At 37.6% G+C, this 15,654-nt stretch overlaps 7 protein-coding genes and 2 non-coding genes across 9 annotated transcripts; 5 read left to right on the forward strand and 4 right to left on the reverse strand.

The window, feature by feature from the left end:
- Positions 1-12: 12 nt before the first annotated feature.
- Positions 13-1,086, forward strand: SPOG_00026 (snoRNA biogenesis protein; the record flags this gene model as incomplete). Its single annotated transcript, XM_013167533.1, has 2 exons — positions 13-51; positions 133-1,086. 2 exons carry the CDS (start codon positions 13-15, stop codon positions 1,084-1,086), a joined length of 993 nt encoding a protein of 330 aa, XP_013022987.1.
- A 133-nt stretch (positions 1,087-1,219) lies between these two features.
- SPOG_00027 (CDK regulator) lies at positions 1,220-3,457 on the forward strand. The gene is made up of 3 exons (XM_013167534.1): positions 1,220-2,424; positions 2,474-2,685; positions 2,771-3,457. The coding sequence occupies exons 1-3, from the start codon at positions 2,340-2,342 to the stop codon at positions 3,314-3,316; spliced, it is 843 nt and encodes a 280-aa protein (XP_013022988.1). The 5' UTR covers positions 1,220-2,339; the 3' UTR covers positions 3,317-3,457.
- Positions 3,458-3,531: 74 nt separating this feature from the next.
- On the forward strand, positions 3,532-5,585 carry SPOG_00028 (tRNA-splicing endonuclease subunit Sen54). Its single transcript, XM_013167535.1, has 3 exons — positions 3,532-3,854; positions 3,933-4,070; positions 4,134-5,585. Exons 1-3 carry the CDS (start codon positions 3,754-3,756, stop codon positions 5,056-5,058), a joined length of 1,164 nt encoding a protein of 387 aa, XP_013022989.1. The 5' UTR covers positions 3,532-3,753; the 3' UTR covers positions 5,059-5,585.
- Positions 5,586-5,706: 121 nt separating this feature from the next.
- Positions 5,707-7,468, forward strand: SPOG_00029 (ubiquinol-cytochrome-c reductase complex core protein Qcr2). The gene has a single exon (XM_013167536.1). It carries the CDS (start codon positions 5,798-5,800, stop codon positions 7,094-7,096), a length of 1,299 nt encoding a protein of 432 aa, XP_013022990.1. The 5' UTR covers positions 5,707-5,797; the 3' UTR covers positions 7,097-7,468.
- A 14-nt stretch (positions 7,469-7,482) lies between these two features.
- On the reverse strand, positions 7,483-9,402 carry SPOG_00030 (Rik1-associated factor Raf1; the record flags this gene model as incomplete). Its single annotated transcript, XM_013167537.1, has 2 exons — positions 7,483-8,095; positions 8,174-9,402. The coding sequence occupies 2 exons, from the start codon at positions 9,400-9,402 to the stop codon at positions 7,483-7,485; spliced, it is 1,842 nt and encodes a 613-aa protein (XP_013022991.1).
- Positions 9,403-9,989: 587 nt separating this feature from the next.
- On the reverse strand, positions 9,990-12,893 carry SPOG_00031 (Rad16 Rhp16; the record flags this gene model as incomplete). The annotated part of the gene is made up of 2 exons (XM_013167538.1): positions 9,990-12,691; positions 12,821-12,893. The coding sequence occupies 2 exons, from the start codon at positions 12,891-12,893 to the stop codon at positions 9,990-9,992; spliced, it is 2,775 nt and encodes a 924-aa protein (XP_013022992.1).
- Positions 12,894-12,928: 35 nt separating this feature from the next.
- SPOG_00032 (Rad7 Rhp7) lies at positions 12,929-14,848 on the forward strand. Its single transcript, XM_013167539.1, has 2 exons — positions 12,929-13,037; positions 13,077-14,848. The coding sequence occupies exons 1-2, from the start codon at positions 12,984-12,986 to the stop codon at positions 14,715-14,717; spliced, it is 1,695 nt and encodes a 564-aa protein (XP_013022993.1). The 5' UTR covers positions 12,929-12,983; the 3' UTR covers positions 14,718-14,848.
- Positions 14,849-14,857: 9 nt separating this feature from the next.
- SPOG_16210 lies at positions 14,858-14,928 on the reverse strand. The gene has a single exon. It is a non-coding gene; the product is annotated as a tRNA-Gly (tRNA).
- Positions 14,929-15,061: 133 nt separating this feature from the next.
- SPOG_16211 lies at positions 15,062-15,179 on the reverse strand. The gene has a single exon (XR_001203086.1). It is a non-coding gene; the product is annotated as a 5S ribosomal RNA (ribosomal RNA).
- Positions 15,180-15,654: the final 475 nt, after the last annotated feature.

Raw genomic sequence — 15,654 nt, forward strand, 5'->3', positions numbered from 1 at the left:
CTACCTTTGAGCATGTCAGAAGGGCGATCCAAAATTTGCTCTGTCTGCAGAGTAAGTATTAGCAAGTATAGATGTCCTGGATGTGAATCTTGCTATTGCTCTTTAAATTGCAATAAAATACATAAAGAGCAGACAAATTGTTCAGGCAAAAGAGACCCCACAAAGTTTATTCCTAAAAACCAACTTGTCAGCCACTTAAATTCTGATTATAATTTTCTTTCCGGTTTGGAAAAGGTTATAGAAAAGAAGGAGAAAGATGAAACTACCTCTATTCACCGTGCAGATCGAAATCGGGCACAGCTAAAACGGACGATCGAAAAGACAGGAATTAACATTCATCTAGCACCTGCTTCAACAAAAAAAAGAAAGGATAATAAAACGCATTTTGATAGAAAAAGAAGGCATGTAGTTTGGACCATCGAATGGCAACTCCATGATACTTCCATTCAGGGATCTCCAATTGCTGTTTGCTTGACGCATCATAATAGTGAGATGAACTCTATTGATAAACTATGGGATAGTTTCCTTCAAGAACAAAAAGATAAATTATCTGTGGATCTCTCAAAGTTTCAGCTGGAAAACCATCCGCAATGGGTCATGAAGGCGAGGCGATCGGTTTCTCGCGGTGATGTTTACAAAAGAATACCACCTTTCATACCATTATCATCTGTATTGCAACAAATAGAGATTTTTGAGTTTCCAACGGTTCATGTTCTTCCTAGTGATGCTTCTGTCATCACACTTTCTGATTACGAAACATCTTCTGAAGAAGAAGAAGAAGAAGAGGAGGAAGGTAGTGAAAGCTCAGATAGTGAGTCTTCTTCCGATAACAACGACAAAGAAAGTAATGGTGAAACATCAGATTCAGCTTCTTCAGATGGAGAATCTTCAAGAAGCCCCAAGCAAACGCCAATTCCCACTTTGGATGATTCATCAAATAAAGAGAAAAAAAAAGACTCACAAAGTAATGCACCAGATGCTCGTTCTGCTGATGTACTTGATTCAAATAAAGCGGAATTAAATATAATTGAAGACTCGTTGAGTCTTCCTCCTCTATTCGGTTCATTTTTCCAAAAGAAAGATTGAATGTTTATTCAAAAAGCATAAAGCATAACTTATATCTTTGAATTTTTTAGGGTTTTTTGACAATAAGGGTTTCGATTAATAGTTTCTGTAAAATACGGCGGTCTTTTTAATAATATTCATGATATTGAATTCATTTTTAGTTTATTTTATTTCATTATTTGCAACGCTCGTTTCTTCCTTTAGCAAACAAGGTCCACTGAAGAACTCCGTTTACGTTTACTTCTACAGAACCACTCATCATTTCTCAATTATGCCTCATCTGCATGCTAGCGACATAGAACCGTATTGAATGAGACTGAACCTGTGTCACTCCCAGCTCTATAGCCTGGAACACCGACTTACATAGTGCTACAACAATCAGAATTCTGGTCTAATGATGATATACTGCCAAGACTACAGGATGTTACACGGTACTTGGTGAGTAATGGTGACATTAAAGCTGCCCTGTTACTGAATGGGTAGATATACTCCAAGCTAACGAGTATGATCGTGCTATTACTGAAGAGGATATATCAAATATGAGAGGGGTTGATTACCAAACGATAGACCCGCTTGATCTACATAAGGTCCGCCACTCGAAATCGTTCACTCTCCCAGAGAATCTTCACAACTACATTACTTAGGTATTGGACGATACTGTGAAGTACTATAGTTCTAATTGTAGTGATTAAGATGCTTTATTAAGCAGGTTGCTAACATCTGATTATTTATGTTGTTTTAAACAAAGGGTGTAGGTGATCTATCATGCCTTTCGTAGTAGTATTAGCCTATGTTGATACAACTAAGAAAGCTACTATGCTAGTGACACATACAATTAACCACCTTGTAAACATGTATAAATAACATTGCTAATAGGCGAACGACAGCTTTTCATTTATGTATATTTGCTCAAGTCCTAGTGTCAACAATTTAATGGAAATCGTTCTAGTTGTCTGCCTTTTGTTTTCTTCTGCCATTGTAAAACTACGAACTGGTGTGAGCTGTTTAATTAGAATCCAATTTAAATAGAAAAAGTATCTATACTACACCTTTTTTTGTTTTTTTCTTTCTTCAAAACCAAGCTTGAGAAATCTGAACCGCTTACCTTGTATTACAAAATCGAAATAAATTTCTTCTTTTATATTTCTTACAATTCATCCTTTACTTATTTTATTTTTATTTTTATTGAATTCTTTCTCATAAACATCATTTTCTCTTCTCAAAACGTTTGTACTTCTCTGCAAACCTCTATCCTACTGCCCATTTACAGCACCATGGCAAAACGATATAATGATGAGTCGGAAGACACTCAAATGAATGAGATTATGAAAGCTCCAGATATGGATTTCATAAATATTGGTAGGAAGTTTCTTGGAGGGTAGAACACAACGCTGACTTTGAACTGTAGATTTTGAATTTTTTGACCCTCAACCTATTGACTTTCATGCCTTTAAAAATTTGTTGAAACAGTTGCTAGGCTATGATCACACAAACGTTAACATTAGTGCTCTCTCTGATTTAATTTTAAGCCAACCTTTACTAGGATCTACTGTCAAGGTCGATGGAAATAATTCTGACCCTTATGCTATGCTTTCTGTCATTAATCTTAACAGCAGAAGAGTAAGTCTATACCAGCGGCTTACTGCAATAAGCCTGAAAATTACATGAATCAATGAAGATGATGGCAATGCTAATATATAATTAGGAAGAGCCGGTGATAAAGGAACTTACCTCCTATGTACTATCTAGAATTTCAGCTTCTAACCCTAACATGGAGAAGCAAGTTCGTGAGTTATTGTCTCCAGAATCGAAAGCACAGGTTGGTTTAATTGTCAACGAACGGTTGATCAACATGCCCGTTCAGGTTATCCCTCCTATGTACAACATGCTTTTAGAAGAAATGCAATGGGCTATCGATGAAAATGAACCTTACAACTTTACTCATTATCTCTCGTTGTCAAGGACGTACGTCGAGGTCGCTTCCAAGCTCGATGACGAAGATGAACGACCCAAAAAGAAAGGTAAAAAGGCAGGAGAACAAGAAATTTGTTACTTCCATCCAGAGGATGAACAATTTCGTCAAGCTGCATTGTCCGTTGCCGATTATCCTTTTGCCAACCAGGACTTCAACCCTGATGCCAACCGAGTGTTCCAGGATGCTGGTATCAAACCTCAAGGAGAATTGATTTTGCTGTCACATGACGCTTTCAAGTCCTTAGTACCTCAACTGTTAAATGTGTACAGTGCTTGATACATACGACTACGCCTCCTAAAAATTCAAAAACATCTTTTACTTGATTTCGTTACTTTGGTTTTGCTGGGAATTTGGATCTTTAGGTTTTTTCTGGATAAATAAATAGTATATTCATATTCAAAATAATTTGTATCAAAAGTCGACGGTCGTAACATATTTCAATCTCCATGTATCGCCCTACGCTCAATTAATTTACACTTGTCCATTGTAATCAAAAATTTCTTATAGCACACAGAACATGTTCGAATCTGCATCAAGAGAGCCTGATTAAAATATACTTTTTCTTATACCTTTTTTTATTTTTTAGATCTTGTTTTCTCTATTCAGATCATTTACCAAGTGCCTTCGGGGATTTCTCTTTATTAACCTCGCTAAAAAATTCAGCGAAGTAGAATTCTTTAAAGGCAATTGAATCTATCGAAAAAATATTTTTCATGAATGCTCAAGAGGGCGAAAATCCTTTCACCAATTTTGAAGATGCTGTAGACGTTACTGAAGATGTTCAAGATTGGCGCTTTTTGTCGAATGCTAAAGTGTATGCAATGACTGTCTAAACCGTCAACAGAGTTCTGCAATTTTTTGGTTTTAGAGACATATTCTAATATTAATTTAGAGAGCAAGGTAACTACACAATTCCCAAGAGGGGAGAAAAAGATTTTGAGCCAGATGGAACGCAGAAACAAGAGGGAATTTTAGAGCTCAGCCGTAAGGCTATGTACGATGCATTATCAGTAGAAAGACTTATATCTTTGTAAGTTTGCAATGGCTGGCCCCTTAATCTTATAGAGAAGCGTTTGCTAACTGGTCGTTCAAGTAAGCATGTTATTATTGGGGTATGGAATTGGGAAAAGAAAATGGCGTGTGTTGAAAAAGTGCATGGCCCTTTTTTTAAAACAATGGGACAAGGTGATTCAAAAAATCGTATGTGGCTTCTCCCTGAAGAAACACTATATTTGGTAGAACGAGGATCCATGGAATGCTGGGCACCAGATGGTGTCCCTATGAGCCTACAATCTCTCTACGCAGCAACTATACCTTTTTGTGGCTCTTTGGAAAACTACATTGTATATGCTCATTTGCGAAGATGCGGGTTTTCAGTTGTACGATCAAGACAAATACAAAGAAACTACGATAACTTATCTAAATCTATGGATAATGCAAGGATAGGCTTATGGAGTGTCGGGATGAAAAAGGTTTTGTCTGCTTTTCATTATATGAGCTATATGAAACTCTGGTTGCCAAAATGCAAAAAAGCTCACGGCCTCTTACCGGACAAAACGTACAGAGACTATAGACAAGTATACGAGGAAATTCAAGTTGTCCCCGGATACTCTCCAAAATCATTTAGCTGTGAGAAAGAGCCTGAAGCTCCCTTTCAACTTACCTTTGACGTCTATAAACCATCCCAAATTTTTAAAAAATCTTCCTTGAAAGAACCAGATTTTAGAATCTGTGTCGTTGATGCTCAAAGTACAATCGTGCCAACGTGTACGCAACTTAATCGTCTCTTCGGCATAGTCCCTATCCAAGAAAATACGTCTAAGCATATGATGCAAAGACTAAAAGAAGGAGTTAGGAATGTCATTTTTGCTGTTGTTGACTGTGGTGTCGTTAGTTATGTTCGATTTTCTGATGTATGTATGAATGAAAACTTATTTCTTGAGCAACCAAGAAAGCGCGGAAAAGGAGATGGAAACAGAAAGGGACTAATAAACAATAATTACAATAGAGGTAATTGATATATTTTCCTTTTTGTTTACCTTTCAGCCTCTAATGTATGATTGGTAAAGTCCAAAAAAAGAATTACATCGACTGTCGGTTCATCAGACACTTCTTTTCAGAAGAGTCAATGACTTTTGTCTATGATTACCTATTATATACTAAGTGAAGCGAGACTCATTTCAAATAGAAGCATTCAATTTGAAATCTATATGCTCAACTAATTCAATGATAAAGTACCCTATAGTCCATGAGGAGAGTTTCAGTTCTACTCATCATGTTCAATATAGAAACAGCATTTTCAATGATCAAAGGAAATGATTTCTTTCAGTTGAGGGAGTTATTAAAACTTTTTGCATTTTATTATTGAAAAGGTCGAATATTCAATTCAATAGGCATAGTCCGTTTCAAATATCACTTTTAAAAGAGATGAATGCATGCTTTCTTTGGGTAAACGTGCAAATCTAAATATTATTGTACTTTTATTAATTGAACTGTTCATTTGGTTTTCTCAAAATTTGTGAAAATTAATTGCCGACGCTATTAGCAGTAATAAAGCAAATCTTTAAATAATTTGAAAGTAACAACTTAAATTTTTAATTTTTAATTATATAAATGATTAAGAAACGTGTTTTTCAGAACAGCAGTTCTTTGAGTAGCAGTAGTAAGCCAGCCCATACGGATATCAAAGTCACCAACTCCCAACTCTGTCATTCACAGCAAACCCTCACAAAAGAATAAGAAAGTTGAAGTTTTAGGATGCCAATCAGTAATATGAGATCATTTACAAGAAACTTGAACAAGATCTCTCAAAATCGAGGCATTCATGGAGTCTCGTATTCCCCACAAAAATTACAAGGTATTTCGTTCGCTGGTAGAGAAACAGCTAGTCCTACTGGATCCTTATCGGTTGTGATTCGTGCTGGTAGTCGTTTTCAACCTGATGCTGGTGTCGCTCACCTGTTGGAGAAGTTTGCCTTTAAAAACACTGAGGATCGCTCCGCTTTGCGCATCACTCGTGAATCAGAAATTTTAGGAGGTCAGCTTTCGACTCAATTGACTCGCGAACACATTATATTGACTGCACGTTTCTTAAATGAGTATTTGGAATATTATGCTCGTTTACTTGCCGAAGTTGTCGATGCTTCTCAATATCTTGGCTTCCAGCTAAAAGAAGAAGTTCTACCGACCGCAAAATTGGAAAGCTCTTTATGGAGGAGTAACCTCTTGAACGTGGCCATGGCCAAACTCCACGAGAAGGCTTTCCATCGAGGTCTTGGCGATTTGCCCTATCTCCCAGTGGGCGCTAACGCTTCTATCTCGCAGATTACTGATTACGCTAAAGCTGCCTACGTGAAGTCCAATTTTACCGTTGTTTCTTCCGGCCCTGATGTCCAAAAGGCTGCTGATTCAGTCGCAAAGTATTTCTCGGTTATCCGTGACGGAAACCCTCTTCCCGCTTCTCCTAGTAAGGTTGCATCTGGAGAATCTCGTATCTACTCTAGCAAGCCTGTGAACCATTTCTTGCTTGGCTTCCCTACCAACTCTGCTCCTTCTGCTGAGCTTTACGTTTTGTCCTCTATCCTCGGTGGACACTCCTCTATCAAGTGGTCTCACGGTAACACTTTGCTTGCTAAAGCCTCTGAAAAGGCTTCTGAATTCAAAGCCACCGCTGCCGCTAACTTGCATCCTTACTCCGATGCTAGCCTTTTGTCCATTGTTGTTTCCGGTACTTGCACTAAGGCTATCAGGGCTACTGCTTCCGAATCCGTTCAAGCAATCAAGTCCTTAACTTCTTCTATTCCTGCTGAAACTATTAAGGCTGCTGTTGCCGATGCTAAGACCAAGTATCTTACCTCTTACGAACCCAGTGTCTTAAACCCTGTCTCTACCACTTCTCTCTTTGCCACAAATTATCAACCTGAGTCCTTCATTTCTGCTTTAGATGCTGTCACACCTGAATCCGTCGCCAGGACTGCTTCTACTTTATTATCTCGTCCTGCTAGCACCGTCGCAGTTGGTAAGCTTAACCACTTGCCTTACTACGATGAGCTTTAAAGTCATCCTCAATCTTTTTGTTCTTTTAGTATTTAAATTGAACAGCATTCTGATATAGCTCAAACAGTACCTGATAATTTTTTCAAATTCCAAGTCTTATTATTTGAACCAGAATATTCGACGAGTCTCGGAATTACTTTCTTTTACAGCATTGCTGTGTTATGGTTTTTTCCATCAAAGGTATTCAATAAAACACGATTGTTTCATTAGGAAATTTCTATATCAGCTTGACTACGAATCCATGAAATAAATCTATTTACCATTAAGCCCAAATTCAGCGTAAAAAGAAAGAAAAGCAAAAAGTGATTCGCTTTATATCAATTAGTTCTCTAGCTCCATTAAAAGAAAGATCATGTGTACCATCTTTAGACGTAGAATCTGTATCATTACTGAATATCATTATTAGGTTTGTGCTCTTTGAATGTAAACCCTCCAAATTCGTTTTGATTATCGTTTCCTATATTATACATATATACATCGCCTCCGTTACAGCAGACTGAAAGTTTTGTTTTATCAGAACTAAAGACTCCATGAGTGATCGCAAAGTCCAGCTCTGCAAAATTTTGTACGAATGGCTCATTCAATCGGAGGTCCCAAACTTTCACGAGGCCATCACTACCTCCAGTAACAAATAGGTTTCCACTCGGAACCCATTGGGCCATAGTAACGCCTGCATCTACTTCTTCCTGGTTAGCATCATCAAAATGAATCATTTTTGTTCTTCCATGTTTTAAAACATTCAAAACCTTATTTGGTTTACGAGAATCCCAAACAAAAGTCTGATTGTCTGTCCCGCTAGATGAAACAAGAAACCCGGAGTTGCTGATTGTAGCATGATTGATATCTCTTTGTGAGGTATTAAACACAATGGCAGGTTGGTAAATCCGTGTATCGATGTAATAAACCTTTCCTCTCTGAGAGCTGTTACTGCTGGCTACAAATCCAATGTGCGATGGATGCATATAAAGGGAAGTAAATGCTTCGTCACTCGTATTAAACCTTTGAATAAAATTCCCGTTGTTAGCGTCAAATAAAGCAAGACTTCCGCGCGAGTCAGATAGATGAAAACTATCATACCCTATTACAACACGAGGAGAGGAATTATCAAACGAAGAAGAGAATTCAATTAATGATGCAGAGTAATTTTTTTTCAATGCTTTAGGATATATAAGTTTTTGAGTAGAAAGAATACTGCCTGAGGTTTTGTCGGTTGTAAGCATATAACCAAGACCGTCTTTGCATGCCACAGCAAGTACATTATTTTTAGACAAAGAAAGTTTATGAATACGATCATTAGGCTCATCAAATATTCCACAAAGGGTTCCCTCCATGTCCCAAACCTTTACCGTATTATCGAATGCACCAGTATACAAAAAGTGTCCATTTTGGGAAAAGCAAAGATCAGAAATGGTTGAAAACTCGTTCTCTCCGTAGATATTTACTTTGTAGTGACCTTCCAACGCCTGAACGGTATCCAATTGGAAATCACCCAGCCATAAATTGCCAAGTCTATTGTATGCACCATCCTGAGCGGTACTTCCAAAAGCAAATTTTCCGAATAAAGGATTAAAATCGACGCATACTGTATCACCACTTGTTTCGTTAAAGTATTTCCAAGGTGTCATAAATAGAATGGACTCACTTAGCATCAGGTTGATACAATTTCCTCGATGAAAATAAGATGCTTTAGCATTGTAAAGCTTTTCAAAATACTTTGATAGATAGTGAGTTCGTTCTTGTTTCTTCAACTGCAAGGCTCCATAATCTGCAACAGGTGTTAGATTTGGGCAGTCGACCTCGAATTTCTGACAATCCTCATAGGTTCGTCCTAGTAATCGTGAAGAAATATAAAATGGAAAGGCATCGTGGAACCGAACACTGTTAACAGGTCCATATACCCCTTTGGCCTCTTTAAGGATTTGACATTCTTGAGGAGTGAAATCAACGTGAAGGATAGAAGGCTTTAATACATCTTTCGGCGTGTTATATAAAAGATCCAAATGTTCTCTGGCTTTTTTACTTAAGTATGGACGAGATTTAGGATAGTAGACGCCAGAACTTAAACGCAACATCAACTCCTCATCTTCATTAATATCTTTTGTTTCTTTTTTTCTTAAATTCGCTTTAATAGGTTGGGAGACACGACCACGAGGAATTTGTACTTGATCGAAAGGATCATATAATGCAAACCCATCCTCTAAATCTTCATCACTCCATTGATTCTCAAATCCTGTATTCTGTAAAAAATCATTGTTCCAGTCAGTTGAAGCTTTTAGTCGTTTCGCCGATGGCAAATCCTCATTCATGCCATTAAACAAGAATTTTGAAGTCGTATTCTATATTACCGTAGATTTATCCTAGTAATGTTTTTATTCACCCAAACGATTAGCGCTGACTTTCAAAACAAGCAACTTGAGAAATCTTTTAATATGAATAAATACTTTTGTGTGCTATTTACAGGGGACTTTACTTTACTATTGAATATATGTAACAACAGTAGGAAGAGGTGGTAGTAATTTCTTATATAAAACACAATTTAAATATATCTTCTCTTATACCCTTAGTGTTTTATGTTGATAATAGACTAGTCCAACGTTTATAAATATAAAAAAAGCTTTTATTATATTACATCTAAATAAATAAATTAATAAATAGCAAAATCTAAAATTCTTTAACCAAATTCAATCTTTAGAACTGCATGCACTGCTTTCTAAAAAAAAATAATAGCAAATAAAGATGGTATAAAAGATAAATAAACTTTTCCAAAGATTCAAAACTTGTATGTAAAGAAAGGGCTAACAAAGGTAAAACAAGAACGGACATGTCATTAAGACAAATTCATCATTAGATGAATAAATAATATGCAGCAAGATCTAATATTTTGATAATAATTTTAGTTGGAAAACAAAAATTGCATGTCATCTACCGAGAGTTGGTTGAGAGCCTTTTCATCTTGATCTATTGTAGCATGGATCATCTGTGCTTTCTTCTCTTGAAGTTCTATAATTTTACTCTCAATGGAATTCTCGATGCAGAGAGTAGTAACACGAATTGGTCGCTTTTGCCCAATTCGATGAATTCGATCCATGGCTTGCCATTGCACAGCTCCATTCCACCATGGGTCCATCATAAACACCTGAGAAGCTTCAGTAAGGTTCAAGGCAACGCCACCAGCTTTTAGAGAAACAAGGAAAATGGTGATGTTTATATCTTTACTAAAGGCCTCAATTGTTGCTGCTCTTGCTTTTGGAGTCATACCACCATCCAACTTAACGCAGTTAAACCCAGCTTTTCTAAGTCGCCAATGAATCAGATCAAGCATTGAAGTAAACTGAGAAAATACAATTGATTTTATGGTCCTATCTTTTCTTCTCAAAAGATATAATTCTTCAACTAAGGCTTCGATTTTGGTAGAAGAACGCCAATTACTCATGTCAATACGATTAAGAATTGACGCATTCTTAAATTTCTCTTCTGAAAATTCTTCCATGGGAGGTGCACTGAGGTCTATGCTTAGCGGAACAAAACACGCAGGACATGTAACATCTTCTGATTCACCAGCAGCGTTTAAAAATTCAGAAATACATAGCCGACAAAATGTATGATGACATCTAGACTCGATGGCATCTTGTGCAACTTCATCACATATTCTACAAACTATATTTTCTTGGGTGTCGATGTCCACAGTTTTCGTCTTACCCGCCAAGACAAGATCAGGATGATCTGCCATTTGACGCATTCTAGTAATCAATTGGAAAATGTTTGCATAGTTATTTAAGACGACACCTTGTGCAAGATAAGTGTTAAACTTCCTTTTGGAGTCCATGTAAAGTGACTGATAAACATCTTCTTCTTCTTCATTAAATAAATCTCGTCGCACTTCTACGACACGAGGAGGAAGTCCCAAATCATCGGCCCTCTCTAATTTTGTTCGTCGAAGCATAATGTTGTTCAAAAGTCGATGAACTTTTGCAAAGCCAGCTCTTCCAGGTCCTTCGCTTCCAAACTTCTGTATCGGCTTCAACATCTCCGCGTTAAAATAGCAAGTGTGACTCATCGGTTTATGACCACAATGATCACAATTACTTCTATCTGAAAACTGCCACTGAAGAGACTTGCAATCGCATTGCAAACAGTAATAAAAAGCAAATGGATCAGCGCGTAGAAATCGAAGTAGGGAGAATAACTCGCCAATTCTGTTTTGCAAAGGTGTACCCGAAAGGCAAATCCGCCTCTTCGTTTTAAGAGTGCAAACAGCTCTTGCCGTATTACAAGTCCTGGATTTTATACCATGTGCTTCGTCTAAAATGATTCTGTAAAATTCTAAATTATGTAACAAGGATTTCTCCTTGACAAGCCCCTCTTTACGGCGAAATCCTGAACGTTCTTTTCGATAAGCCGATTCAATCACGTTGTAACTTGTCAAAACTACATCAAATTTTGACAAATTCTCCATAGAAATGTTCCTGGATTGGCCATAATACAGATATGTGCTTAATGCTTTATTAGTATGAACATCAATTTCCTCCTTCCATTGCATTATAGCAACTACGGGAGCTACAACCAACGTCGGTTCCCCTCGAGGTGTAGAAAGTAAAAGACCAATTGTTTGGATGGTTTTACCCATACCCATTTCATCTGCCAAAATTCCTCCTCCAAAGGAAGATTCTTCCTGATGACGGAGCCAATATACACCTTCTCGCTGGAATGGTAAAAGATTTAATACTAACTCCTTTGGTTGTTCTATCTGCTGTACCTGCGTTGGAGCTTCCCGCTCGAGAGCTTCCCATACATTGTCCAGCTCAGGGTGATTTCTAACTAATCGGTGATGGGTCCTTTCGTACGGTGGTATTCGAGTTGAAGGAGTTCTAGAAGGAGACGAAGATACTTGAGACATGGGTCGTCCTTTTCCTTTTCCTTTCCGCTTGGCCTGAGCGAGAGGAATTATGTCCTCATCCGTTTCAGTAGAAGAGTCATCTTCTTTCACAGAATTTAAGGAAGTATTCACAGGAACATTATCCTCATTATCACTTTCGTTTAGTTCAATTACACTAGCAACCTCATCACTTTCATCAGCGTATTCAGAACCATCAGATTCTTGAGATCCTCGAGGTTCATCTGAAGGGCCAGACGAGAAGGTCTCCACAGATGAAGACAGACTAGATTGATATTTTCTTGACCTTAATACACGTCCCTCATTCATTTTAACATTAGTTGGATCTAATTCAAGTTTCCTTTTCCTCTCTTGACCCTCCAAACGTTGCAAACCTTTCTTCTTTGTATCAACTTTGGGTATATTCTCTTTCGTTTCTATAAAGGTTTTATTATTTGACAGTAAGAAATCATCATTTATCATGTTCTCATTGCACGATCCGCTCTGATCCTCAGTATCCAATTGTCTGGTATCAGGCTCCTTGGTATCACTAACTTTAAAAAGAGGAGACTGTTCGTCAAAAGAAATATTCTTTCTACCGGCATTCAGTGAATTAATTAGACTTTCATCCTCTGTATCACTTGCGGCAATTATATCAGCAATGGGCGACGATGAATCAACCAGGTTTATGTCTTCATTGCTATGTTCGTCTTCCTTTTTACCTAATAAAACAGAAACAAAGGTCTGGCTTCCCTTTCGCGGCAAATCTTGTTGAGTTGAGGGTGTGTCATTAATGACATTAGGCCCGTTGAAAGGACACAAATTATGGGCGTTTTGATTTTCTGAAGAACCAATTGGTTTCCTTAAACCATTTTCATCAACAATTTCCCTTGATATATCCGGTTTTTCAGTCAGAACGTCCATTTGTAGTTCGCTCTGGGTAAGTTTGCCACGCGCCCTCAAAATTTAATTAAGAGCCATAGTTATCCTCTCCCAAATAAAAAAAAGACGCGAATGTCAAGAAGTCGCGTAAGAGGACCCAATTCAGCGTTGACTGAATTTTTAAGGGTATGTTAGTGTCTATAATAAAAATTAACGAATTTATAGTCTCAAGGGATCAATACATCTGCCTTGGGTAGAGCACGCCCTCCAAGATCAGAATCCACGTCTCAACAAACTGATCAAGAATCTATTGCATCAATCACTGAAGCTGAAGAAACACCATTATCGGAAGAATCGCCTCTCATCGAGACAACAACTGTTCAACTTCAGAATCCACCCAGGTCTCGAGGTAGAAGTGTGAAGAAGAAGAAAAAACCCATAGAAGATAATAATAATGATGATGATAGTGAGTATAACACAAATACTGGTTTTGGTCGTGCTGGATTTTCATACAAGTCGCGTGAGAACGCAGGTAAATTAGACTTTTGTGTTCACTGCCAGTGTCGCTTTACAATTACGCCTTACAGTAAATATAGTGAGAAAGAAAATGGATGGCTTTGCTACCCTTGTAGTCGTGGTGTTGAAGAACAGAAAGTTCCTGAAGTTCACACTCGAAAGCGACGTGCCATGACAAGGAAGAAAGCTGCGGCGGCTACCATGGATGAAGAACTGAATGTTCCGAAGCTTCAAGACCTTTGTATTCGCATCATTGCGGAATATATTCACGATATCGAAGCGTTGGGAGACATTGGACAAATAAACATGAACAAAATAAGCCAGATCATTTCTAAAAACAGATCTTTAGATGATACAACAGTGCAATTATTTTTGACTGGAGACCAAACGGAACTCAAGTTGTACGACTGCTCCAAATTAACAGTTGAAGCTCTGTTGCAAATTGTTCAATACTGTCCTCATTTACATACCCTACATTTGACTTATTGTGGACAAATGAAAGATGAAGTGCTTGAACTATATTCTGAAAAGTTGACTGAACTAAAGGACTTTTCTATCAAAGGTGCTTTCCTTGTATCCACTGATACGTGGATTTCCTTCTTAAAGAAACGTGGTCCACAACTGACAAGACTTGAAATTACAGATACAGCGAAAGTTCGCCCTCCTGTTATAAATACGATTGTGGATTATTGTCCCAATCTTACGAGTCTGACTTTATCAAGAATCTTTTACATGGATGATGAATGTGTCCGATTACTTTCGGGCTGTAAAAATCTCAAAACCCTACGGATTGAGTCACCTGGCGATGTCGTTACTGATGGAAGCATATTGGATGTTTTAAATCAAATTGGCAGTGGTCTTCAAACTCTTAGTTTGGCTGGCTGCTGCAAATTAACGGACGAACTATTACGACAAGGCATTGGCCCCTGTTGTGGTCGTCTTCGTAACCTGGATTTAACAGCTTTATCTGAATTAACGGATGACGAAGCAGCTTCGATGTTTGGCAATTGGAATATACAGTCTGGTTTAGAAAACCTATCTCTACGAAGATGTTTAGGGCTCGGCGATCGAACTGTTCGTGCTGTTTTGGTAAACTCGGGGCATTCTCTTTCTAGTTTGGATTTAAATGGTTTATCATATGTCACGCATAATTCTCTTCAATATTTAGCAACGTTCCCTCTTCCCAAATTACAAACATTGGACGTAAGCTGGATCCGTGATATGAATGACAAACTTGTTTGTGAGTTTGAGGAAAATAAACCCACCCTGGAGAAACTGTTAGTATGGGGCAATAATCATGTACTAATGCCGACGAAACGACTTTTGCTAATTGGAAGAGAAGTGCAATAATTTGAATTATAGAAAACTAAAACTATGCCATTACTATGGTTTTTCTAGATTATTTATTTTTGTTTATTTAAATGAACATGAAGGTTAATAAGGCTGTAATACTAGTAGTTGGAATAGATTCATATGCTTGGTAAAAAAATTGCTTCGGCCGGGAATCGAACCCGGGTCGCTTCGATGGCAACGAAGCATTATACCACTAAACCACCAAAGCATAGTTAGCACTAGACAAGATATGTAGCATATTATCTGCCAAAGCAAATGAATCCTTGTATAGTCTCAGAGTTGCAAGCTTTTATGAACGCACTCGAACAGTGAGTGATCAGAAAAAAAGAGCAGCAAAAAGAAGCTTACAGCACCCGGATTCCCATGTTGTCTCCAACCATAGTATGAACGAGACCCTCAGACGTTTTCACTTAACTGCAGTGATCGGACGGGAACTGGTGTTCACCTAGGTATGGGCGTAGACAGTTCACTGTCTTTTTTATAATATATATCTTTATAATTTAATCCAACATTCTTGCACGTGGAGGTTGTAGAGCAGGCTTGGTTGAGCCATTTGAAAGATAGATGTTCAATCAGCGTCAAACTTCATTGTTTTTGTTCATGAATGAAAAGGATATTTCTTTTGAAATAGGGATCGATTCTATAACTAGCGACTTCTTGGATATATCGAGTATATTCTACTCTTGTTTATTTACATTAGACGAAATGTAAGTGACATTGAACTTTTTGTGAACTATGTAGGATTAAATGCTACTGAAAGAAGTTTGTTTATATAGGAATAAGAATATGAAAAAAATGTCATTGTTATTTCCATGAAATACCAACTTAAGCCATAGATCGGATCAGACCTATGTAATAAAAAAAAAGTACTGGCTTCAAATCATAGCAACTATTAGCGTGTCCCTAAGAAAGAAGGAATAAATTTCAGCATAAG

Source organism: Schizosaccharomyces cryophilus, assembly GCF_000004155.1.
Source record: "Schizosaccharomyces cryophilus OY26 unplaced genomic scaffold supercont4.3, whole genome shotgun sequence".
Lineage (NCBI taxonomy): Eukaryota > Fungi > Ascomycota > Schizosaccharomycetes > Schizosaccharomycetales > Schizosaccharomycetaceae > Schizosaccharomyces > Schizosaccharomyces cryophilus.